Raw genomic sequence first — 26,966 nt, forward strand, 5'->3', positions numbered from 1 at the left:
CTTAAATAGATGAACTGAAGGGGAAACAAAAAACAAAAACGAAAACTCACGAAGTCTTTAGCTTGGTACCTCATGAAAATTGAGGACAATCATATTTCTCAAGATGAAGTCAGATCTGTCGTGGACCGTTAGGGAATCTTCACTGATTATTTTGGGAACCTTTCAATCCGAAAGAAAAAAGCGGCCAGGGTGTGGAAGACGGCAGGCAGTGGGGTTGGCAGATACATGTTTGGTTCCTGGCTCCCCTTTTTCTAGCTGTGTCCTTGGGAGGGCTGTTTTCCTCAGATTTTCTTGTCGGTAAACTAGGAGTCATAAAATACCTTTTTGATAGGGTTGTGATGAGGACTAAATAAACAGCAGTATATCTCTGTTGCCTTCCCTGGCTGCTTCTGGGTTTAGCTTTCCCATATCATAAGGCCAACATCTCTTAATGAGGAAACATTTGCAAACAAGTTCTTCACCTCATTCTAAATATGTCCTGAATGGTCTGACATTTCTTGTCCAGGAACATCCAGATTCTGAATGCCATCTATCTGGCCCATTGATTCCCTTAGAGAATCCTGAAGCCCTAGGTCAAAGCCTTGAAAACCTAGGCATAGGAACATGATGAAAGGTTTTCTCAAACTGAGACCGCTGTTACCAGTCTGGGTCCCTGCAGATGGCGCCCTCCAAGGGCTAAGGAAAGAAAATGCAATGAAGGAGCTACTTTCAGAGCTGTGGGTAAGCCAACTAGTGTCTAGCCACAGCAGGGAACAATTCCCAGGGGGCCAAGGGGAAGAACCCACTGGAGAGGACTTAACGTGGGAGGGAGGCTGCCCGCCCCATGTGGAGACACCACCACCAAACCCCAACAGAGAGGTAGTATAGGCAACAGACACCTGACTTCTCCCCTCTTCCACCCTCCAGCCCGGGGAATCTGGAGGCAGCCTCCTAACACATGCAGGCAAGAGTAGATCTGGAGGGGCAGAGGAAGACCATCCAGGAGAATTGTCCTCTCAGTGAGGGAGGGTTATCAGGACAGGCTGTGGCATTATACAGACTAACTCCATTCCTTGAAACCACAGGACAAGGACACTACACATAAACACAACTTTTTATTCTACTCTTTCGTTTTTTTTTCCTGTCCTTTTATACATCTAGAAAGGAAAAAAGATCTAATGTGTCCCAGGCTTGATTCTGAGAAGTTGTATTTACTGTTTGCTGTGCATTCTTGGGCATAACTCTGGCAGTAGGGATATCAGAAGACGGCACCTGCTCATGAGATCACGCTGACACTGAGGATTTATGAAAACGGATGAGTTACTGCTCCCGGTAATGCTTGCAGTTCTTTCCTTTCCTTCTGTAGACACACGACAAGTTGCTCTTGTGGGGGTGATACGAGGTGTGCAGAAGTCCCTGGAGCTCCCATAAGCCTGCCTGTCTGTCAGAGTTTCCCCGAATGGCTTTCTGCTTGGGGGCTACTCTGTTGAAACTGTTGTGCAAATGCAAATGTCCCCTAGGATGGGTGACAGGGAAAAGCCATCATCATCCTGACGCCCGTATCAAGTTGGCATCCTAGGAAAGAGAGCACCCCACGAGAAGCAGCAGAAACGACCTGAAGGTGTTTGGTCTGTTCAACAGGAGTGGGGTGTGGTGAGCAGTTCTGTGTGGCCTGCAGATAGGTGAAGCTCTGTCACTTTGTCCCGATGGCCCCTAGGATGGGAATGGACCCACTGGCTGCAAGTTACAGGGAGATGGGTTTAGTTCCCTGTGAAGAGGAAGTTTGTAAACAATGTACACAAATAAAGATGGGCCAGTGGCCTTAGAGGGTCATTCAGTGCTTGTGAGAGGGGCAGTTTAATTCAAGGGTTGGAATTCAAGAAGCTGTGGCAGAGAGTAGCTCCAGATCCAGAGCCTGGGAACAGAGACTGGCGCCCTGAACAGAAGTCATGAGTTGCAGATTAGGAAAGCTTCCTTACAGAATTGAAATGAGGCCCCAAACTGCGATGGCGGGCAAATGATGGGCATGAGGTGCTGGGCTCATTTTTGGGATTGGAAGCCCATTTCTGGACTCAATTCTGCTCTAGAGGCCTGGGCCAGCGCCTGTCTGCTAATGCTGCTGGGCATCTTAAAGGGTGTGCCCAGTGGCTCAGAGGGCAAGTTCACCATTACTGCAGGTCCTCCTGCTGGATTGGGATGATGAGATCTTTGGGGTGTTGTTGAATAGACTCCAGCATCAGAAAAGATAACCATGACCATCTCATTCAGTGAAGACTGAGTAAGCTGTGATTAGGTCTGGGTCTAGAGACATAGATTCAGGACCCTGAGACAGTAGTATATCTGCTCAACTGAGGATCATGGGCAGTGGGTTGGACAGCCTCCAGAGTGGGGAACAGAAGGTGCTAAGAATACTAGCTTGATTCCATTTTCCTAAACTCTGACTCCTGCAGGTAAATTGAATCACTGCCTTTTCTGTGCTCTCAGAGTCTTCCTTGAAGCTTGATCTCACTTTCATATAGATGTGTGGTTACCAGCTTGTGTCTGTCGCCTTTGAGACCATATAGCAATAGTTCACTTTGTTGAGAATTTACCATGGGCTAAGTGATTTATAGGCAGCCTCTCTCATTTAATCTTCACAACAAATATATACGATAGTTATTATTACTTATTGCTTATTTTGCAGGTGAAGGAACTGAAGTTCAGAGGAATTACCAGTGTGTTCAAGGACACAGAGATATTAGTGGTAAAGAGTAGAAGGACAGGGGGAGGACCAGACTCAGTGCTGTGTTACTCTGAACTCTGACCACTGCGTTATTGTCTGAGGACTGCTTCTTTTTCATCTAGGTCTGTCCAGTGCTTAGCATGGTTCCAGATGAGACAGGCTTCCAATAAAGATTGCCGTACTCTGCGATTACACCCTCTAACCAGTATGCATGCAGACTTACTGAGTCCTGTTCTACACTGGAGGAACAGTATAAAGACAGAACGATGGCAAAGAAAATGCTCATTGGAGAAATTAGCTCGGGCAATTAAGAGTGTGCTGAGTAGTCCTGAAATTATAGCTTGTGTATGAATAGATAGAAACAAATAAGAAATTAGGACCTTGATTTTTTTGGACACATAAACATAACAAGTTCATACATGAATAAAAACTAGTGTCTCTGCCAATGAGTGATACTAAAATACCAAGCTATTCTTGCTTGTTATTTTTATCACCATAAAATAAACCATATTTACATGATTGTGTAACCATATGCTTTTCAGAAGTTTTAGATTCAGATTTCATAATAGTAATAAGAACTGGCAGTTACCACAGCAGTTACCACGTGCCAGGCGCCGTTCTGAATTGTTTACATATGTTAACTCCTTTAATCCTCATAGACTCTTATACCCTTATGAGCTAAGTGCCATTATTGTATAGTATGAAGAAACTGAGGCACAGAGAGGTTAAGGGACTTACCTAAGGCCACACAGCTAATCAATGAATGATCCAAGATCTGAACCCAGCTACTCTTAAAGTCTACATCGTGCCATGAGTTGTGATTTACCGAATCTTCACCATATACCTCATTGAATCTTTACCACAACCCCGAGTAAAAAGGACTGCTTTGTCCATTTCATAAACGAGGAAACTAAAATCCAGAGAGGTGAAGAAATTTGCCCACGATGGAACAGGTAGCTGCAAAGGGCAAGGCAGGCTCGTGGACTTTTGACAGTATCTCTGCCATCCTCGCAGGCTTTCGGATATATTATCTTACACTGATTTTTCGTTTTTGTTTTGGAAGATCTTGTTTATTTATTAGAGGGAGAGGGAGAGGGAGCATGAACAGGGGGAGGAGCAGAGGGAGAAGCAGACTTCCTGCTGAGCAGGGAGCCCGACTTGAGGCGAAAGCAGATGCTTAACCAACTGAGCCACCCAGGTGCCCCTTTCACTGAGTTTTTGATTTATTTTGTTCACAACCGACGTTCATGATAGAAAATATATAGAGAAATACAAAACATGGAGGCACCTGGGTGGTTCAGTTGGTTAGGTGGCCGACTCTTGATTTCTGTTCAGATCATGATCTCAGGGTGGTGAGATGGAGCCCTGTGTTGGGCTTTGTGCTCAGTGCAAAGTCTGCTTGAGATTCTCTCTCTCCTCTCTCTCTGCCCCTCCCCGTGAGCACCTTCCCCGTGCTCACACTCTTTCTCTAAAGTAAATAACTTTTAAAAAAATACAAGACATGTATAACCTCATTGCCAAATGCAACCACTGTTATTCTGTTAATGTTTTACCATCTATCCTTCAAGGTATCCTTTATGTGTAAAATCACAGCTTGAGATAAAACATGATTTGTCAATTGCCATAGTTTTCTTGACCAACTTTAAATGGATAAACCGAGTTTTTACATTTAAAATAATTACTCAGCTCTGTAAAAACCGAACCCATAAAACAAATCTAACCTACTGAGAGATAAAAATTATATTTGATGCACTTTCTCCATGCCAGTGAAAATGTTCTTTTAACCAATAAATTTAAAATATGGTATTTAGTAGTCAAAGTGAAAAAGTAAATAAAGTAGTTGAGATTGTCCTAAATTTGGCTATATGGGACTGAAAAGGCCTCAATGTCTTTTTTGAAAGACAAATCAAAATAAAAAAAAATTAAAGGGGTACCTGGGTGGCTCAGTCATTAAGCATCTGCCTTGGGCTCAGGTCATGATCCCAGGGTCCTGGGATCGAGCCCTGTGTGGGGCTCCCTGCTCAGTGGGAACCTGTTTCTCCCTCTCCTTCTGCCCTTGCTTGTGTTCCCCCTCTTGTTGTCTCTCTCTCTGTCGAATAAATAAATAAAATCTTTTAAAAAATTTTTTAAAAAGACAAATCAGAATCCCTTCTGATAGAAAAAAAAAGTTATTATTATTATTATAATTATAGCTAATAATGTTTATTCAGTAGATACCAGAAATTATTCTATATTCCATATAGGATAATGAATGATTATATATTTATGTTGTATGTACATATAAATCTTTAAAACAAGCCTATGAAGTAGGTAATATCTCCACTGACAGGTGAGGAAACATGCACAGAGAAGTTAAGTTACTTCCTCAAGGTCACAGAGCCATGGTTTGAAACCAGGAGGTGTGATCTCAGGCTGCAACTAAAATGGTGACTGAAAGAATTAATCCCAAGGTGAGCTCTTTATTTTTTCGTGTGTTTTCTCTACCTCTCCCTCCTAGGACAATATTCTTACCTGGGGGCGGGGAGTCTAGTCTTCCTTGATGCAGGAGCAAGGCTGTGCTGTTTAGGCTATGAGAAGCTGAGCATCTACACTGTTTTGGCCTGTGTCTTGTCCTGGGATGCCTTTAACCCCCGCCACAGCCCCAAAGTAAGTTATTAGGGTCCTCATGTTTCACGTGAGGATTGAGGAGCAGAAAAGTTAACTGTTTAGAGTCCCTCTCTCTACAGCCTGCAATTCTTCAGCAGTTTTCTTTAACTCTTAGAATAAATCCTAGAAATCCTACCCTTGGCTGATTTGAGGCCCGTCTGCTTGTCAGTGACTCTGGGTCTCTCTGTCCCTCACCAGTCACCCTGCAGCGTCACGAGCCTTCTTCCAGTCCCTCAGACTCGCCAAGCTCTTTGCTTTTGCAGTCCCCTCTACCTGGAACTCCCTTCGGCTTCTCTCCTCAGGCTGTTCTGTGACATTCTTTAGCACCCAGCTGGTCTGCTCTGAGAGACAGACCTGAGTGTCCCTCCCGGAAAGCTTTCTCTGTCCACCTTTCTGTATCAGATTGCTCTCTAGGTCTCTTTCAGCGGACTTCCCAAATGTGCAGCTGTTTTGCTTGTTCACTTACTTGATTTGTGTGCTTGTGGTTTTTGCTTTCTTTTGCTCTGTGAGCAGAGGGACCTCATCTGGCTCCGTTCCCACTCCTCCCCCACCCACACACCTAACGAGGTCCTCCAGAGGCATTTGTTGGAAGACTGACCAGTGTCCTGCAGGAAGACGGGGGAAATAAGGAAAGAGGGTGGCTCTTGCAGCTGCCTTAAAACCCTAACTCTGCCCTGAGCTTGGGAGGACGAGGCTTGTGCTCCGTGGTCTGTGTGAAGCAGCCAGACCGGGGACAGGAATCTGGGGTCATCTGATGAGGGAAGACAGAGGCCGCTGTCCATTGTCTGGAAGGGCCCAGCGCTGGTTTAGTAGGCCAGATGTTCTTGGGAGTGTCTCATTGTCACCTTTGGGTCCATGACCCTGGCCCGTGGCAGGGGATCCTGAAGATTCCTGACGAGTGCTTTGGGATGTGCTTTTTAAGTAGTTTGTGTGTACTGTGGGATTTGGCTCCCAACAGCCTCATTTTTAAGGGGCTATCTGGAGCTGGCTTTTGCCATTTGTTTTTCTTTCCTTTCCCTGCCTTCGCTCACTGAACGGCTTGTTTCAGACACACGTAGACATCCAGGTTGACTCACTGCCTCACGCTGACATTGAGCAAATTCTTTCGTTCTGCAAAGTCCGCACTGGCTGTTGGTGGCTAGGGGTTAAGCCTCTCTGAAGAGCTTCCTCGCTTATGCTACTCCTCTCTGAGCTTTCTTTGGTATGTTATTAGCAGGAGAGGCCTTGCAGAGATGGCTTGACTGTGAGTACCGGTCTGGGTAGGAAAGCTAGAGAATCAATGAGCTTGGACTTCAGGGTGCATGCCGGCAAATCCTGACCTCAGTGTCCGCAGGCGTTGATGGGTAACTCTTGGTTTCCATTGAGAGAGGAGAGCCTGATCTCGTGATGTGTGGGATGTGCCCCGTGGGGCTGTGTTTTGCAGGCAGTGAAGTTAAGGCATGCCCAGAAAAATAACATGTTTTCCTTGCCTGGTGCTTGAGCTGTTTGCCTGGTGACTGGCTGATTGGCGGTTTACGGGAAGGAGGGTGACTTTGGTTAACTTGGGTGTCCAGGGGATTGTGTGTGTGTGTGTGTGTGTGTGTGTGTGTGTGTGTAAGTGGCTGTTTCTGTTTCTTTGGAAACAGTAGAGGACAGATAAAGAAATAATGATGATACTATTCCTTTCAACTTGTGTTCACGGTCTTTGAGGCATCTTAGAAACATTAGCTTGATGTCACTATTTAAATAATGCCTTCACTTAGGAAAGACCAGAATGTAGGCATGCAAAGGTGGATGGGAAAACTGAGGGTTTGGGAAATAACTGGGAATTTTGCCATCCTGACGCCTATTTGAACTACTTTATCCGGCCATGTTTCTTACAGAAGTACTCAGTGGAGAAGATAAAGCAAAGCTATATCTAATCAAGGCTTTCTTTCAACCTCAACGGAAAATGCATTTTTGAGATTAAAAATGCCTGCCCCCACCAAAATAAATAAATAAAATAAAATAAAATAAAATAAAATAAAATAAAAATAAAAATGCCTGACCCTTTGTATGTAGTGGTACACAGGAGAAAGATTTTCATTAAATAAAATTTTGACCGTTCCCAAGCATTAAACAACTCAAAATTTGTTAGGGTTTGTACACATACAGACCTTTCCACATTGGGAGGTGACCACCTGCTTTCAGGGACAGAGGTCCCTGTCTGTTCATATCGGACTCCCCAGCATCCCAACAATAGGAAATGTTGCTGTTACTGAGATATCATGTGTGCACGTTTCCAACTGGATGAAATGACCAGATATTTTTTCCACAGCTCACTTGCACAGCCTATGCCTTAGTCAAAGTACTTCTATTAAATAATACATGGGGTATTTGGGGAAGGAAAAGGAGAGAAGAGAGAGAAAGTAAGGAAGAGAGGGATTAAGAATAAGCAGTAAGGTGATAAAAAAAAGACGTGATCTGCGAGAGAAAATTTAATAACAAAAAGAAGATTCAGTTTCTTTTTTGATAGCCCAAGTGGAGAGGGGACGATACCATCATCTCTCCTGGTCTTACTTCTAATGGCTCCGGCTAAGCCTCTAAGCACCTACTGACAAGGAGGTCCTGAGTTTCCTGGCTTACCCCGGGCGCCTTCCAAACTCCACTCTTTCCTGTCTTCAGTGTGAATGGAGTCTGGACTGCAAAAACAACGTAACCAGGTGCAGATGAAGGGGTGGACTCGTCCAGCAAAGGCCTTTACCTGCATTTCTGTGGTCAAGAGCAATGTTCCGGGGAGATAAACAAATTCATATGCAGTCTGGCTCTGGCTCCGCCAAGCCCAGGGCAAGGTGTCCGGTGATTTGCTCCGCCAGCAATACCCAAATTTATCCCAGAGTCAAGTGACCCATTGCCCAAGCTCATAGGTCAGCTGGTATGTCGCAGAGCTAGGGTTTGAGCACAGACCGACTCCAGAGCGTTTCTCAGCATCTCTAACTTTGCCTCCAGTTAGAAGACAAAGAAAATAATTCTACCTGGGAGCCTTCCCGTAAAAGGCTCGTAGGTAATGTTTTGCTTGATAATTGCTAGATTATCAGAGAATTGTAGAAGGTCAGGCTGCCTTTAATCATTACCTTCAACACCCTTCAGAATCTTTACTTTCTTTACACATGCTGTCAAGTGTCAGTGTAACTTTGCACTGACTGGTAACCCAGCAGCTCCACGAGCTTCCTACAAGGTGACTGTGTGATAAAAACAGTTACTGTTTTTATTATATAGCGCTCTACAGTTTCCCAACTGCTTCCCCAGATATCATCCTTTGGATCCTCCCAGCGTCCCTGTGAGGCAGATCATGCTGATACTATCTATAATCTCTTTTTCTAGTGAGAAAATAATGTTCAGATATCAATCTGATATTCAGAATAACGTGCAATAACTTGGCTGGCTCCATAGCTCAGGGGTTAGAGCGCCGGCCTTGTACCGTGCACTAAGTTGCCCGAGATTGCACAGCTGGTGAGCAACAGAACTGAGATTTCATGATCAACTTTCTGATGTGAAATCTGGTCCCCTAGACACATTATTAGGTTTACCACAAATAATACAATATTACTCATCAAAACTAAAAGCAAAAGAAAGCCTAAGTTTAAAAAAAGCAATAAAAAACCTTATTCCTAGTTAAGAGATCACTCCATGGTTGTGTGTGTAATGCACACGCATGTTTAACTGGCATTCTATTATGAGAAATATTTAGCTGTGAAAGGAGATGATATGGTGTTTGATGTAATTAATGAAATAGCCTTGCACTCTCACGGCCTCGGGACTCTCATTGAACTTTGCTAAAACGACTTTTTGGCCTTGAATTCTACCTTCCTCTGTAGATGTCCGGGCAGGTCTCACCTCCCTATTGGGTGGTCAGGGCTCAGCGGACAGGTTATTTTGGCGGAGCCCTGATGCTCCTAGCTTGGGGCTTAACGTGTGGTAGGTTCTCAGCAGCTGTGCGAGGAAAGAATGAATGAATGAGACCAGTGTCCTTGGATTCTGATCCTACCCCCAATGCATGCCAAGGTTGAATCACTTTTGAACAAGCTCTCCGTGACAGGTAATCAATCACTGTCCACAGTCCACTTTCCCTGAAGCAGCCTGTGAACAATGCTTTGTGAAGATCCCTGATCTCTGTCTGTCAAATAAATAAATAAAATCTTAAAAAAAAAAAAAAATCCCTGGATTCCTTCCTGAGCCACTGTAGTTTACCTGTGTGGATTTGGGGACTTGCCCCTCCCCTTTCCCCTTTCCCCTTTCCCCAGGCTTTCAGTGCAAATGTCTGATAGGCCACCCTCCAAATCCCCTCTGGGTGCTGCCTGCACCCTTTCGCCTTTTTACTTTTTCTCTTGGAAGAGTCAGGTTCAGGGTATTTCCCAGGGCCTGACCTACACCTCCTGAGCAAAGAGACCACATTCATGCTTCGGGAGGGGCCCTTAGTTTTGGAGAGCAGGGGCATTCCCTTTCTGTGCTGATTTGGAGTGTTGACTGAAAAATGGTGCTGTTGTCTGGGGGCCGAGCCCTGGGGGAGAGAAGGAGTTGGCCCCTGCGTTTGTTTGTGAATGGCTCGGACCTTTTGATGAATTGGGAGTCTGGTACAGCGTAACCTCTCGTGGGTGGTGGTTCAAGGAAAAGGCCTTTTCTTTCCGTGTCCTTTTTCCAGGGAGTTTTAGTGGATTTGTAGGCTTTAGTGAGTGACTCTTTTGTTTAATAGGAAGTTGAGAAAGGCATTAAGGACTTTTCTAGCCCATGGAAACGATTTAGTGATCCTCAAAAAATACAGCTTATTTCTGTACTTCTAAAATACAAATTTAATGATCCTTAACTGTGGTGGCCTTTGTGCTGAGAGGCGGACTCGGATTTTCTTACTCTGCCCCTTGCGAGCTCAGTATTCTCCTCTGGATTACATTAGGGACGAGGCATCGGTTTTGAGGGTTGAAGCAGTTTATGGGGATGAAATCATCTCTGTAATGTGTGTATGAATATATACATATAAACACACACACCCCAACTTCTCAGTAAGAAAATAGGCCAAGAGAAAAAAAAAAAATTAAGAGAGAGTGTGTGTGTGTGTGTGTGTGTGTGTGTGTGTGTGTATTAGGCTTATTAATACATTTTCTTAATGGGAAGTTGGTTAGGAGGCCAGTGTTCCCTAGTAAGTGTGCTGTGAGCTGATGCTGATGGTACTAGCAACCTGAAACAGAATTTAGAAGCTTGTGGTGTTCTGTCCTTAAATTTTAAAAAGAAAAGAAAAACATGCTCTTTTGGATGGGACTATCCTCAGCAATAATATAAAATCAACAGGCAATTATCAGGAGTGAAAAGGCATCTGAGCAAGAGCTCTGTTTCCACCTTGGGCCAATGCTTTATTTTGCTTCTGTTGAGTCAACACTGCTTAAAACGGTGTGGTAAGTTAACTGGAGAGTGGGGACTGTAGGGAGCCAAACCAGGTACTTTATTAAAAAAACAACAACAACAACAACAAAAAAACCCCTAGGCTTTTTTTTTCCCTTCTACCAGCTTACTCATCTGACTGCTCTGTGGATTGAACCTGAAAGGGTATGCTTATGCTTCGTTCAAATTTCAACAACAGTCCCCACCCCTGCTTCACTCAGAGAGGGAATGAGAATTTCACACACTTTTTTGAATATTCATAACGTTTTCGTTGGCATCGAATTTAGCCCCATCCTAAGCGTAACTGTGTTTGAGTTCTTAGGAGCTCTTTGGAAAGTATAGAGAGGTGGATATGCATTTAGTCCCTTGTGCTCATTTCTTCTAGTGTGTGCTGGCTTTGTTTTTTTCGTTCACTCTTCACTATTCTCTTACCTGCTTTTTATCTGTGGACTGGGGGTGGCGTGGACCAGGGGGCCGTGGTGCTCATAATATTGTTACTCTCACAGAGCCTGCACCGTCAGTGTGGGGTTGGGAGACTTGAGTGCTACACAGTGCTATCAGATCTGCACGTTGCAGAATATCTCCTAGCCCTGCCCTCCACCCGTTAAATGCCAGTGGGGACCCCTAGGAACGGTGGCAACTGACAACTGGCCTCACATATTTCTGCATCCCCTTGCCAGACCAGCAAAGAAAAGATGCCTTCTCTGGGAACACGGATGAAAACACGCCTTTTGCTAGTATTCAGAAAGGGACCCCTGTTAGAGTGATGGCAGCATTGTCAGCTGACATTAGGGTTTTGCCTTCACATGGCCTTAAAGTGACCTGCTAGTACTGTCAAATGTTTACAGGCTTGACATTTGAAATACAGTGTGTTAGGACTCTGAAGCAAGTCTCTAAGTGTATTTTGACCTTGTATATGACACCGTGAGATGTGGCGGGCTCCGAGCACAACTGCTGACTGGGGGAACACCCAGCTTTCTGTTGGAGTCAAGGGCAAAAGTACCTCATTCCATATGGTCATTCACAAATGTCTTTTAATAGTAGGTCAGTAGTCGTAATTTTATGATGAAACAGCCTCTTGCCAGGCCCTGCAGAATGTAGAGAGGTCCGGCGTGACCACCACTGTGTTTATATACAGTCTCACATTTTCTAGTTCAGATTCATGCACAAGAGGGAAGCTCAAGGTTTCAAGTATTACTTCATCTCATACCTCACTCAGGTGGACTAACCCTATAGTGTTGCTTGGAGATGCTAGGATACTTATATAGAACAGAGATACAAAGGAAACTGTTCTACCCCATAAAAATCATTCAAATGTGAACAAAGAAAACCAACTAGAAATTTGTGATTTTCCAGGCTATTTAAAAATATTCATTGTTTATAAAAAGTTTAAAAACCAATGTACCCAGAATGTCTTAAAAACTACACTGAGGCAGAGCAGAATTATTTGGGATGTGCTCTAATTTCAAAAAGGCAGATTTTACTATAGTAGAGCAAGAAAGGAGCAGAAAAATCTATACTGCTGACTTTTTCCTGATTTTCTACAGCAAGCCACTTTTGGTTCATAGAAAAAAGAGATCCAATTTTGCATTTAATCTCTTTGCTGTTAGAGTTTTTCCTTTCAGGATTTCAGGGGGGCAAGTGTTTTAAATTGCAGTGGCAGACTCTCTGGAAAGGTAAAGATGACAATGTCAACTAAACCCCAGATCACCTCGCATTCCCATTTAACTTTTTTCCTTTTAGTGCATTCGTTGTGGGAGCAGGTAAACAGGAGGAGTTTGCTGCCTTCAGCATGTCTTCTGAGGTTGTCTTCAGTTAGAAACAAATCAAGTGATTTGGTTACATTTAATATTTCCTGAGACTCTCTATCCTAGTGTTTCGTTAACCACACACATGCCAAATAACTTTTTTTTTTTTGGAGATGGAGTTTGTCCTGCAAAAACAAACAAACAAACAAAAAGCCAAAAAAAGGAAAAACAACAACAACAACAAAACATGAGAAAAAACCACACACGTGCAAAAGCTCTGCTTCACGGGAGCAAGAAGAGGAATAGGACCTAAACTCCCACTCTCAGGGACAGACACCCGCACTGCAGTGTCTTATTCAGCTCTGCACGTCTAATGGCCAACACCGATGCTTAGCAAATACACTCTGAACTATTGAACCCGTAGATAGGAAAACTGTAAGACAGGATTGTGCAAAACATAAGTAGAAATTAGCCGGCAACTACGAAAAGAGGCCTCATATCCAACGAAACATATGGAAGACTTGAAAAAAAAAAAAGAAAAAAGCAAGAGGAATCTAACATATGAAAACCCAATCCCACTGGAATGTTTTTTCATACACAGAATAAGCGCCACATAAATAAAACCACAAACCTCTTCAGAAGTACATGAGAGGACGTGAGCCCCCAACACTCTCCTTGTAGGGCCTCCTTTGGGAAGTAAAGCCTGGGTGAGTTTCCAGAGACAAAAGCTGTTTGGAAAACTTCCTCCTGGGAACAGTGGACCTAGTTCAAAGGGGACTTTGGATAACCCCGTAGCGTAGCGTGATGCTGTTGTGTGAAATAATCCTAACAAAGTTTCTGATTCAGGTTGTAAGGTCTGAACTTTGGGAGGACCAGTGGATGGTGAATGTCTTTTAAGGGCGGTGATTTGCTGGTTTGAATGAAAGGGTGATATGTAACCGGGGCAGTATGTGTCAAGTTTAGGACTTCCAGGGAAGAGTTCTAGCTGTAGACCGCCCAGCAACACATCCGAGTCTCACCAAGTTCTGTTGAAATTTTCATGTAGAAGGAATGGTCTCACTGTCACTCTTGTTCCTGGTGTAAATCTGGTTTGAAAACTGCAGCATTCAAGGCGTTTCAAGCTTGAGGACTGAAATGTCACTTTAAAAGCGGGGGTGGGGGGGGGTGGTGTGGGTGTGAAAAAGGTCACACAGCTGCAAATAATAATAGCCCAATGAAATTCAGATTCTAGCTGCAGCCCACTTCAAGAATAACACTGAGACAGGAAACAAGCATACTAGATCTTTTTACCAGTGAGGCTATGTTAGAACACATCTGATAAAATGTGTGCGCGCGCATGTTCACGGGTGTATGAGACAGACACACAAAGAGAGACAGCGAAAGACGTACATAACAAGACAAATAGAGAGAGCAATAGGCACAAAAAGAGAGTTTTGGAGAACAAAGATATACACAGAAGAAAAGAGAGATACACGCAGAGGCACGGAGAGAGACGCAAAGACACACACAAAATAATTGATTTTCTTGGACTTAAGGGGTGTTTATTTTTCTATTTGAAGTCCCGAGATTAAGGTTAGAAAACTAGAAGTATATTTGAAATAAAAGGATTTACTTTAGTGTTATTTTGCAGTTAACTTCCGTGGCTTGCTTTTTCCAATGATAGGTCTTTGAATGGTCTGATTTTACAGGGTTTTACTGAAATGGTCCTGTTTTACAGATGAGTGAATAAGGTAGTGAAAGATAACAATGTCGCTCACAAAGAAAGAAAGTTCTTACCCCCAAACTGAATATATAATTCCCTTCCAGGAGCTAGGCAGGCATTGGGAAAACCATCCTGCCTCCTTGCTGTTTAAGTAGAATCAGACATCTCGGAATAAAATAATTTAGAGCTCATTTTTGGTGCATTTATTATTGTCATGTGAGGCTGTTTGCCTTTCTGGCCAATACATTGAGAGAAATATTTGCTTTTTTCCCCCCTCAGAAACACGAAGTACAAATTTGCTGTGCAGTTAACTAATTTAGTTAATAAGCAACTTCTGTTTTCAGAAAAAAAAAAAAAAAGACTGATCTGGACTCCCACACAGTGTGACTAACTCAGGATGCTCCTGTTTGTAAGCTGTCCTTGGCACTTTAGGAAGGACTCGTTTTCCCCTCTAGAACCCCTTCTGCAGTCTCGTAACCTCAGCAAGGTAGTGAGGTCTCTTTCACTTGAGTCCTGACAAGAAGGCTCTTTCCACACTCATAGTAGGCCAATAAGTGCTGACGGATGTTGTTAACATCATTCTTAAAATTTGAGCCCCGCCCCCTTCAGATCTATCATGCACTGATGGTCAGCTTAAAAATGGCATAGCTGATGGGGATGCGTCAGTATTATTATTAGTGCTCATTTATATGCACAACTTCAGTTTGTAGCTTTGAAGTTTCCATAACTTTCTGTGTTAATAAAAGTGCATAAGGACTTTCAGGTGAAAACAACAGTGTTAGTGTCTTAATATTCCAAATCCTGCATCACTGTATGACTCCATCTGCTGTTTTCGAAAGAAATTTGTGCTGTTCTAAGATTGGAGATCAAAGATTGGAGTTGGATGGTAACTAAGGATCAGTAACCGCTTCCTATGATGTAGACAGGGAAGCAGCACTCTTGGCTGATTTCAACAAACCGAGATGATGGGTTTTTTTTTCCTTTTGAGCTCTGTTGTTGCCCTTGTTTAAAATACATATTTACGGTATTTGGTGCGGACTCTCCAAGTTTTTAGTAACATTTGTTTTTTTGCAATATTTGCCTTTCATGAAATGGTAATTCCAAGTGTATCTCTAAAGGCCCAGCAAAGCATTTGAATGGATTGCATCAGCCATTGTGGAAGATTTCCCATTTTAGACCAGGAGGAATTTGTGGGGTCAAACGCTGAACAATGAAAGAGATTCTTGCTCATTTCAAGGCCAAGGAATCCAGTGGCAGTTGAGGGTTTGAATTGTAAATCAAGCCTGTCATCTCCTTGTCAACTAGGAAAAACCTCTACTCACTGTATGCACTATTAGGGTTTGTTATTAGGGTTTTGTGTTGTTTTCCAAAAATTCTAAGGGAAATTAGACTTATAGGCATTTGGTCTAAGTGAGCATTGAATCTGAACTTTGGAGAAGAGGAACAAAAAAAAAATAGAGCTATTTAGAAACTCTTAAATGATTAGACAGTGTCTGCCACAATTATGACTGTATCTAACCAAATTTATGGGTCACTCAGTATTTCTCAATGGGTGCTCTGTGGGGATCACAAGGAGCCAGTCCATGGCTAACAGACTGGACTTTACTGGCTTCACTGTCCATGGCAATACTAATGGACTGAATTTATAACGAATGAATACATTTGCACGTGACATTTAATGAAAACTAGCCTCGTCTCGTTGTTTTCACCAAAAGCCATTTCAACATTTTTTTTTCCCCACAAACTCTGGTGAAACTTCTTCTCTGGTCGTAACGGAGAATGGGGGGAATAAGGGGTCTGCACAACCTCTTGCCTTGCTGAAAACTTGGTTCTGGGCCAAAAAGCTTGAGAACCACTGCCTTAAGACTGGAGAAAAGGCACGCTGTTTGGGGTGGTTTATTATGATGATTCAGGATTCATTATCCATTCCACAAATATTTATTGAACGCCTACCACGTCAGCTCGATGCAGTGGAGCCTGGGGTATGGCAATTGCCAAACAAAACTCGGTCCATTAAAATGTCCCAGCTGGTAAAACAACAGAATGGGAAATCAGAGGATGAGGCCTGACTTCTGAGGACTTAAGGCAGAACAACGTGGCCAAAATCATGGCTGGGGGATTTGCCCCACTTGATGGATGATGCAAGAATATTTGCAGGGCTTTCGGAGGAGTGTGTTGAGAGAATAGTTATTACACTATTTGCTAGGAAAGACCTTTAATAATAGGCCATAAAAATAGGCCAATGATCCGTCACTAATACATCAGACCAGATTGTACTAGTTGATAAAAGTAATGAAACCTGTGTGGTAGAGTGGTACCATTTAGTAAAACTATTGCAAACACCCACGCGGCAAGGAATGAGCAAGGGCGTGCTGTTTGCAGAGGGCGAAATGTGGGAACCGCAGTGCATCAAAATAAAGCAGTTGAGGTTCACACACTTATATATACACACCCACTCACCTCAGACTTTATTAATCGCTTAAGCCCATTTTATTTTAGCAACTGCCGTTTTACCTTAGGACTTTTATTCCAATACTGTGTTGCCAAAGCATTTGGTCTGTGGCATCCGTAGCGTGTAATAAATGGATAGCAATTCATTCATGTTTAAAAAATACAGTAGTAGGTAGGGGCTCCTGGGTGGCTCAGTCGTTAAGTGTCTGCCTTCAGCTCAGGTTATGATTGAGCTCCCTGCTCGGCGGAAGCCTGCTTCTCCCTGCTTGTGTTCCCCTCTCACTGTGTCTCTCTCTGTCAAATAAATAAAATCTTAAAAAAAAAAATACAATAGTAAAATGACAGTGATCGCTCAGCTGAATATATTGATGACTGAAATCTAAACTATTTGAAATCCGACTATATTTCTCGGATTAGTCATATTCCTCTAAATGTAATATCCATACTCTGAGGGCTCAGTAAGGCAGAGTAAATCTGCATGCCTGGAGCTTATTCTTTCTTCAAGCATCAACACTGCAGAATAATTTGGTGGTATTCGCTGCGGCTCATGTGTACATTACACCTTGGTTACAGCTCATGGTAACCGATAATTAAGATAAAGCAGCTAATGTTGATATCAAGCAGAAATGCTGAACTCCTACCATTATAGGCTTGAATTTATAGGGAAAGTCAGCATTTTGGTGAAGTAGGGTTTGGGGTAGAGTTGTGATTATGGTAGAAAAATGCTTTCTTTCCACCCTTACCTGGCAGGGCTTGGCCGAGCTCTTTCCTCACTTTGGATTTTTGATGAATCTCTTTTAATCTTCAGTAGTGGCACTTCCAGTCTTGACCACTTCCATTAATTAGGCACTAATCTAATTATTATCACTAATTACTACTTTTAGCTGTACGCCATAAATGTATTTATATGGAACTTTCCCGTTTTACTATCAGGTAATCTTAATATTGGTTAGTAATGTTACTAATGGTGGCATTCTTTGGTTACGTTAGCAACTAAAACTCTTATGTGGTAGCCGAGAAAGACTCACCTTATAGCAAATTCTCTTTTTAATAGGGAAGAGTTAATGTTAGTACTGGTAATGTTAGTACTGGTAATACTTGATCACAGAACCTCCCCTGCCCCACCTCTAAACACCACACACTTAAATATGAAGACCTTTCTCCATAATTCGGGCATGTCTTACAGGCCTCCTAACTGACCAGTGTGATTTTATGCTAAGTGAAATAAGTCAATCAGAGAAAGACAATTATCATATGATCTCTCTGATATGAGGAATTTTGAGAGGTAGGGGTTTGTGGGGGGTAGGGAGGGAAAAAATGAAACAAGATGGGATCAGGAGGGAAACAAACCATAAGAGACTCTTAATCTGAGGAAAAAACCTGAGGGTTGCTAAAGGGGAGGGGGATGGGAAGGATAGGGTGGCTGGGTGATGGGCACTGGGGAGGGTATGTGCTGTGGTGAGTGCTGTGAATTGTGGAAGACTGATGATTCACAGACCTGTACCCTGAAACAAATAATACATTATATGTTAATTAAAAAAAAAAAGAAGAAATGAAGGAGCTTAAGATTGTGTTCATAGGCTTATTGTAAAGAAGGGAAATTGAGGTCCAAAGCAGTTAAATGACCAGGCAGTAGTTAAGCAGATCATGGTCACAGAGACAGAAATGTTCCAGGAAAGCATTTAAAAATTTACTAGAAAAACAAAGCATGTTTAATTAATGGATAACCCAATTACTCTGTTTTTTTCTATCTTGGATCAAAATCACTTTCTAACCCTTTATTTTGAGGCTTAGGTATAAGTCAGCCTTCACAGGGGAGAGGAGAGATACTCTGTGATAAGTGATGGCAAAATCAAATGAATAATGAGATTTGAGAAGTTATTTTAATTACTCATGACTCTCCTCAGACAAGGACAAGTGGGAAGCTTCTAAGGATATTTGTGTTTTTCGCTTATTCTAAATGTAATAAAGTAATTTACACAATGTGTGCCTGATCCAGGAAAGCTGTAAAATTATGCTAAGTTACTGTGTTGGTAGGTGATGGGTGAGTGGGCTGTCATTCCAGACATAGAGTGGAAAGGGTAGTACTTAGTGAAAATTGTATAATGAGGAGGCAGCATAAAGAAGAGTTTGCGTGTGTAAATTTGTTTTGTTCTTTAATATCTGACTAGGAGTGTTATCTAGGGCAAGTCTTTTTGCTTTGCCTTTCAGGAAAGTGAAAGCATGCACCTATTCCCCAAAGAAAGTCTGTTAGTGTTTGGGGGAAGGGTATAGTGACCGACAGAATAGCATTGGGGCTTTTTGCAAGATAATAAAGCTTCCTTGGAGGAAGTGTAGCTATTTCTTGAGTAGAAGCAGAGTTCCCTCTTTCGAGGGTGAAGATGACTTGCGATTCCTTTGGTATCACCTACAGACATCATTTTAAGGCTGCAAAATCCTTCCTGTGCTTCAGAGATAAAGCAATAGTTTTTAGTCCCTAGATAGAGCCATGTCCCACCAGCGGCACATGTAGCTAATTTAAACTCAATTCTAAAATTAGCAAAAAGTAAGATTTAGAAAATTGTTTAAATTGTGAAATTTAAATTTCCATAGTATTTTGTGATGTTTAAAAATTTTTTATGTAAAAAAAAAGCAACAACCTGTGAACATTTCCAGAGTCACTTGAGAATGTTCCTATAATGAACGCCTTTGTTTTATCAAAAAACATTGTTTTATGTTTCTGTAGGTTAGAGACCATGAAACTATGTGTATGTACTTATGTCAGTTTTAGGGAAGACTTGTAAAGGTAATTTTGATGACACTCAATTTTTGCCCAATAAACTTACCTTAGAACCTACTCCCTACATAAGAAAGGAGCACACTGGAATGTAACATGGGACAGAGACTATAACATAAGATTTCTCCCCACATCACGAAGACTGGCAGGGTGATTGTGGCTGAATTATTGGACCACTGCTCAGGTTGGTCACCACACTGGTGCTAACCCTGTTTACTGTCCCCTCCCTCGCTTTTCTAAGTAGCCAGCTCCAAAGGACAGGTGTGAACTTTGCTTTGGAATCTTCTTGCTCAGGTGCAGTCTTACGGGTAATAACACAGTCCAGGTGGTTTTCCAGAGGCAGAATTTCTGCTGCAACAGCCCCGTGGCATTTTTCTTCAAAGTACAATAAATCTACACTCAGGCAAACAATAGGAGTGCAGACAGCAGAAAGCCTGGCGAACTTCGGCAAGGCGGGACCCAGGCTCGCGTTCATGTTTATCTTGTCTAATTTGGGGATTGGCAGAGAAAGGGGCTCTGAGCAATTGCCTTTCTCAAGTTTCTTAGGTAGAAGCAGGAGATATTCATGGATTTCTGTTTTCCTTCCTCCCTCTCCCCCTGTCCCTACAGATTTATGAGGAATCCAAGATGAATTTAGAGCAGGAGAGGCCATTCGTCTGCAGTGCCCCGGGCTGCTCTCAGGTGAGTGTGGGGATCCTTTGGTCTGTTCTGCCAGGGATGTAGCTGCCTTTTGACAGGGAAACAGCTCTCACTTGGCAATCTCGCCTGCTGTAGGCTTTGTTTCTTCACTAAGATATTGTCAGAACCCTCTCCACCATCACCACCACCACCGCCGCCATCTTCTTCATCACATCTTCCTCCTCATTATTACTATTTTCTACTTTGAATAGTTCGAACTGCTTCCCTCACAGCCCCTGAAATACATCAGCATTAGCCATTTCCATCCTTAACTTTTCCCTTGGAAGTCAGCCAGACACATCCTGCCCACCAGATGTTCAGGACTGTTATTTCAGAAAGGGGAGGGAGGATGCTGCTTTTACAATAGTCACTTGATACAGGGTCTCTGGATTACTGGTGAAACAGCTCATCATCAGAGCTGAATTCTGCTTTTTGTTTTGTTTTCCTCTTTGAGGACAATAAGCCCCCTATAACTTTTCTAGAACCCACAGTTTTTCCATTTGTCTAAACTTTAAGAGGGGAAGTTGGCATGCCGTGTTAGAGAGTAAACCTCTTTGCCTCCAAAGGCTCCCATCAAGTGGAATCATTCTGAGGATTAGAAGAGATACTACACGTATTTCATGTAAGGCCTGCACATAATAAATGCTCAATTAACGTTCACCATTGTTACTATTACTGCTGCTGTAACATGGACCGTGCAGAGGAAATTCCCAAGCTTGGCACTGGTAACTCTTGGGACAGAATAATTCCTCATTGAGAAGGGCTGTCCTGTGCATTACAGGATGTTTGACAGCATCCCTGACCTCTACCTTCTAGGTCCCAGTGGCCACTCCCCAGCTGTGAAAACCAAAAATGTCTCCAGGCATTGCTAAATGGCCCCCAGTTGAGAATGACTGCCGCCTTATGATTTTGCGTTTTGACTTTAGCTTTGCTTTTTTAAAATCCCTTCTCCTTTGGGGGGCCCCCTGATTTTTAGCTGATGCTCTCCCATTCCATTTTATGTGTTGCTGTAAGCTGTCTTTTCTCCTGTTTGGAATCAGGCAGGGTATAAATAAATAATGCCACAGACATGTGGTCACTGGTGTTAGACGCTGCTAGAGCCGGGACAGTGAGAGGCTGAGCAGAAGCTGTTGGGTTTGGCAGTTGGGTCCTGGCGGGTGACCTATGAGAGAGGAGTCCGGGTGGGGGCCAGGTTGGAAGGGATTAATGAGTGAGTGGGTGGTGAGGAAGTGGAGGTGGCCAGCATAGAGGACTCTTTCAAGCGCGCTAGGGAATGACGGGAAACAGTGATATAATGGTAGTCTGAGAAGGAAGCAGCCTTCACTTTTAAAATGAAAGGCTAGCTGGGGGGGATTTAGTCAAGGGCAAGGAGAAGTGAGCATGCTGGATTGAAGATCCACAACCGAAGCACAAACCCCCAGAAGACAAGGGTGTGTAAGAGCCCGTGAGGAGAAGGGGGTGCTATTCCTCTGAGGCAGGAAGGATTGGAAGCAGCACTATGAAGTTACATGCAAATTCTGAGGTAGAGACAGTAGTGAAGGTTGAGGAGTGCATTTCTAATGACCTTGAACTCAGGGAAAGAGCAGGTCATTTCCTTGAGAAGGCTGAGTGAACTGGTTTGAGAATTGAAGATTTCCATAGTTTCTTGGTTTTAAGGAAAAACTCCAAGCCTTTCCCCTCAACCCCTTGTGAAGCTGTATCAAAAACTTGATTTTTTTTTTAAGGTGAAAGTGTTTCTTTTTCTGACAAGTTGTTTAAAAAATATGTGCATCTTTCAATTTGAAGATGCGTTAGAATTGAGGAAATGTAGCAGTTGCCTTGTGATTCCAAGGGTCTCTTGGTGGGATGTTAGCAAATCACAATTAAGTCCGTTGTTGTAATCATGGCATTTACTGTAGTGACCTTTCAGAACCTGGGGACCTGCATGGAGAAGAAATGATGGCTGGGGATTGGGAAGGGGAGTAAATGTGAGTTACCAGTTCCTGTGCTACTTTGGCAGTGATGGAAGGATATTTCCCCCTTTTCCCTCATGGAAAGAAGCTCTGCACTATTAGGAACGGTCTACAATACCGGGGAGGTTTTTTTGTATTACAGCTCCATATAGTTAGCTTTGTTCCAGGAGTAAAGAGAAGCTTCTCTTGCTCTTCCTGAGCGCACAGAGTCCATTGTTAATTTCACCACTCCTTTGCCCTTGGCATGAACATGCTTTGAGTTCAAGGGGTCTCTCTCAGCTGTGTATCTGTCATAGACTGGACATCTTGGTTACGTAAAATTTGCTGCTCTTTTCCTGCTAAATTAAAAAAGCCCTGTGATGTCCTGTGTTGTCTCTTTGAGGAGGTATTTATAGTTAATATGACATATTATGGAAATTATTTTTATTTAGTAAGTAATCAGGTTAATATTCTGTTTTAGGCTATTATTTTATGGAACCAAAAAGTGGCTTACAAATACGAAATGTAGGATACTACCATGTTGCTTCTTGATTATATATATCCCAATAAAAATTATAATATGGATTTTAACGGAAAGACTGAGAAGTTTAACTTGTCTCTAAAGCACACATGGTAGTGTCCTATATTTGATGTAGTCATTATAAGATGTGATAAAGGACCAAGAGAATGGATGAAGCTGCAGCAAAACCCCATGTCATTATAAATCAGACTTCTCTGTAGTTAGAACTTGACATAATTGCCAGGCTTTGCAAATTCTATATGCTCCAATTTATATGATACAAATGACAAATAACTAAGTGATATTTATTCCCCAAACTACTTTCAGAATATTCCAGAGGATTTAGCCCAGTGAATTCCCTCATTTACATGAACACGAATCTGTACTATTTGCAGAGAAGATTTCTACCACAGTATATAATGGTAACTGAAACTTCTAATGACTATCCTGAGGAACTGGGAAGCTCTGGGAGACTTTCTAAATTGTCAAAGATTCAGAAACGTTCAGCAGAGTTTATTGTCTTTTGTTGTGTTTTCATTTGACCTTGGTAAAGCAGATGCTCTGTTAAGTTCAGTTATTAAAACATACCAGCCTAAGTCAGGAGAGGCTAGGATGTGCTGCAATAACAAATCAACCCAAAGCTTCAGGGGCTTCAAACAGCAAAGTCTTATTTCAATTGCCAGGCATACATTTCTATTGTAACTTGTCAGGACCCTCTTCATAATCATCTAGAATTCAGAAATGTCTTCGTAAACCTTCAAAGCTTTAGGATAATTGAGCGGTCACTATTTCTAATATTGTGAATTGCCATGTTAAAGGGGAGAGGGTCTTGCACCAGGAATTAAGTGCTGTCGTGTGAGTGACATGTCACTTCCATTTCTGACTCCACGGATAGAACTAGTTACACGGCCCCACTCAATCACAAAAGGGCCAGGAAATCCAATCCTACCATGTGACCAGAAGCCAGACAGTGGAAAACATTTGAGAGCTGCATTTTATTTTTTTATTTTTTTAAAAGATTTTATTTTATTTTATATATTTATTTGACAGACAGAGATCACAAGTAGGCAGAGAGGCAGGCAGAGAGAGAGGAGGAAGCAGGCTCCCTGCTGAGCAGAGAGCCCGATGTGGGGCTCGATCCCAGAACCCTGGGATCATGACCTGAGCTGAAGGCAGAGGCCCCAACCCACTGAGCCACCCAGGCACCCCTGAGAGCTGCATTTTAAACAACTGTAATATCACTCTTCGAAAATTAAAAATAAAGTGTTGGTTTACTATATGGTACAGAGTATAGAATACTAAAAATTATTTGTCATGTGACTATAAGTCATCTGTATATTTATAAAAGATCACATAATGAGTGCGGTGTGCAAGGCCTTCATAAACAGAAACATACTATACAAATGTTACAAGCATATTTGTAGGTGTTTATGTCAAACAGTTAAGCATGACATGTAATTCTTTCCCAATGTCTGACATGAATCAAAATTCTTTTCCTACTTCATGCATTTTTCCTACTTCTGGTTAATCTATAGATAAGATCTAGAATACTTATTATGGCTTAGACTATTTCATACTATTTTGTAGTATACTATTTTATACTGTTACGTAGAACACTAACTATGAGACAAAAGTTCCAAATAATCTTGCGAAACTCCAGTGCTACTTAGGTCTAAATTCATTTTTCTATTTGGATATATTTTCTTCTCATATATAGGTAAAAATAAGAGAATTTACTTTGTCATCATGTCACCGTTAATTTCTTTGTGAATATATATGAGCATTCATCCAAACATTCTTATTCTTTGAAGGTATAGCATAGTTCTATTATATAGAATACTTGAATACTTTCAGCATTGTTCATTACCTTTTTCTCACTTATTCTTTAACTAAACACAAATTTAAAGTCTTCCCCAGATGCAAACGTCTAGTTGCTAAGGAAATACCTAGTTGACTGATGAGTCTTCACAGCTGATTATATTCAAAGACTATTTAGGAAGTAGAGGCCGTTGCAGGGAATTCCCGGGGAGGGTGTGGGGAGTCAGAGATGATGGTAGGCAAAGGTCTCCTATTTCTTACTACTATTCAGCCAGATTTTACTACAACCTATTTAAGCCCCTGGTAAACTGTAAAGGAAATAATGATACATATATTTGGGTGCAATTCAAAGGAACATCTCAGCACATTTGCTTGCAAAAAATAATTTGGCATTTAACTTAGCATGCTTTCACACTTTTTCAGAACTAATTTTTTGTTTTGCCTGTCACATGTGCAATGCTGAATACAACTTTTTCTCTGTGATGGCAAATATATATTATAAAACTGAATGGCTCCTTTCCCCTCTCCCCCCCCCCCCTTTTTTTCTATTTGTCTGACAGCGCTTCCCAACAGAGGACCATCTGATGATTCATAGGCACAAGCATGAAATGACTTTGAAGTTCCCCTCAATAAAAACAGACAATATGTTATCAGGTAAGGAGCCATCAGGCAAAAAGGCTCTGGGTGAGCGCATCAGCCGCATGGGAGATACTTGTTCTTATGATAGCATGATTTCCACTGGCATATTCTGTGCCTTGAAGACATATATTTCTAAAGTACAGCAGAGGCTTAAAATAATGGTAAGCAGAAGTGTAATCAGCTAATGTGGTGTTCACTCAAATAACCAAAGAGCTGTGATTTCTCATTTTCAGGAATGTAAAATATTTATTACTGTGGAAGTTGGCTCCGTATAAGTATTTTTAAAGACCCACATACCTGTAATCAGTCAAGCAGAACATCTTCATTGAGCATCTATGATGCATACCGTGCTGTTCTGAGTAGCACGGGAGATGCAAAGATTGGTGTGCTTGCTGTTCTTGAGGACACCACAATGTAGTGTACCTGTGGAAATGTAGCTAAACTAGAGGATGGGCTAAGATCTATTTTGCATGAGAATTGTAAGGAAAATGGTATGTGGCTCTAGTAGAAGGAGCGCTCGCTCACGCGCGTGCTCGCGCACGCGTGCGCTCTCTCTCTCTCTCTCTTTTGCAACGGAGGTGATCAGTGAAACTTTTTTTAAGAAACTGTACCTTCCTCCTAAGTGGGAGATTAAATGAGATGATAATGTAGGGAACCATAGCAAGGGCTCAGCAGATGTGAGCAGAAATAAATCAACATCACAATTAATCCATCAAGCAATTGCCATTCCTTCCCATTTTGATAGGTGGTGCAGTGAATTAAAACAGGGGGCAGGGCCAGGAGTGGGGAAACTTGAACTCTAGCGTGGGGTCTTTCCTAAAGGACCTTGGGCCACGTTAGTGAACAATTTGGGGCCTCAGTTCCTTTTTCTGTAAAATGGGAAAGATTTTGTCTGCCCAGTCTATTCCACAGGCTCATTGTGAAGATCTAGTGCAAGAATGTAAATGGAAGTGTTTCCTAATCTAGTTGAAGCATTTCCTGATACCCTTGCTAAGCTGGGAATATTTCACCGAAGCCACTGTCTCCTTGGCATCATGAAAGAGATAATACACCCGTAAATATGCTTTAAATGATATCAGAAGAGAAACGGACTGCCCTGGCAGGCCTGGCTCATATAATTTAGCATTTCTATGGCACTTAAATTTTACAACTGTTTTATTATCCCTATTATTAGTAAATCCTGTAAGAGTGTTGTCAGGCGGGTTACTATTACAACTCGTATTTTACTGATAGAGAAGAAGGGGCTTAGGGTGACGGAGCAGCCTTCCCAAGCTGCCCACACAGGGCAAAGATGAGGGTCCTTGATGCTGAGTCCTAGCCCCCTGACTTGCTCAGCGGGGGCTGCCTTGTCCGGTTTCAGCAGTTGATACGCACGATCTCATACTTCTGGAGACAGAGCCATCCACACGTCTTCACAATCCCGCCAGTGACTTGTTAATGGTGCAGATGTGTTGTGGTTTGGCAGAATCTCTAGTTCAAATCTCTTCCCTTGCCTCCCCTGCCACCTACCACCTCTCTCTCAGCCTGTTTGTTTGGATTGAACTAGTTGGCTCTTCAGCAATAGTTTTATCTTCCCTTAAGTCTAGAAACAGAGATGCAGAAACTTCAGAAAGTTCTGTAAGAATTATAAAAGCCCAGAAGGGTTAGGAAGGATGGTCCATTCTTTTGGTTTTATCATTGAGTTTGTTCTATCATTTACAATGTGGTATAACTTCATAGTTAAACAATGAGCAGATATCTATGCAACTAGGAGGGCTGTAGACTGTGCGGCTCCTAGTATTTAAATTTATAAGTTTGCCTTTTATTTTTCCCAAATAGAATTCTGAAAATAGCCTCCTTGGTGGTAGGAGAGTGGGAGGTGGGTGTTTGGTTATGTGGAGATATTACTGCTTCATGGTAAGTACCAGGTAGTATCTTTCAGGTAAACGGCTGGGGTGGCTCTACAAGGATCCCCATCCAAACGTC

The 26,966-nt window shown here is 42.3% G+C and overlaps 1 protein-coding gene across 1 annotated transcript in view; it reads left to right on the top strand.

The window, feature by feature from the left end:
- Window positions 1-26,966, top strand: part of CREB5 (cAMP responsive element binding protein 5) — a gene marked incomplete at its 5' end in the record, with an annotated part of 335,925 nt that overhangs the window by 8,831 nt on the left and 300,128 nt on the right. Inside the window, 2 exon segments of the mRNA XM_080818726.1 lie at window positions 20,025-20,096; window positions 24,923-25,016. Of these exon segments, the coding sequence (XP_080674852.1) occupies window positions 20,025-20,096; window positions 24,923-25,016 (166 nt within the window).

The sequence above is a fragment of the Martes martes genome (genome assembly GCF_963455335.1).
Source record: "Martes martes genome assembly, chromosome: 11".
NCBI classification, from domain to species: Eukaryota; Metazoa; Chordata; class Mammalia; order Carnivora; family Mustelidae; genus Martes; species Martes martes.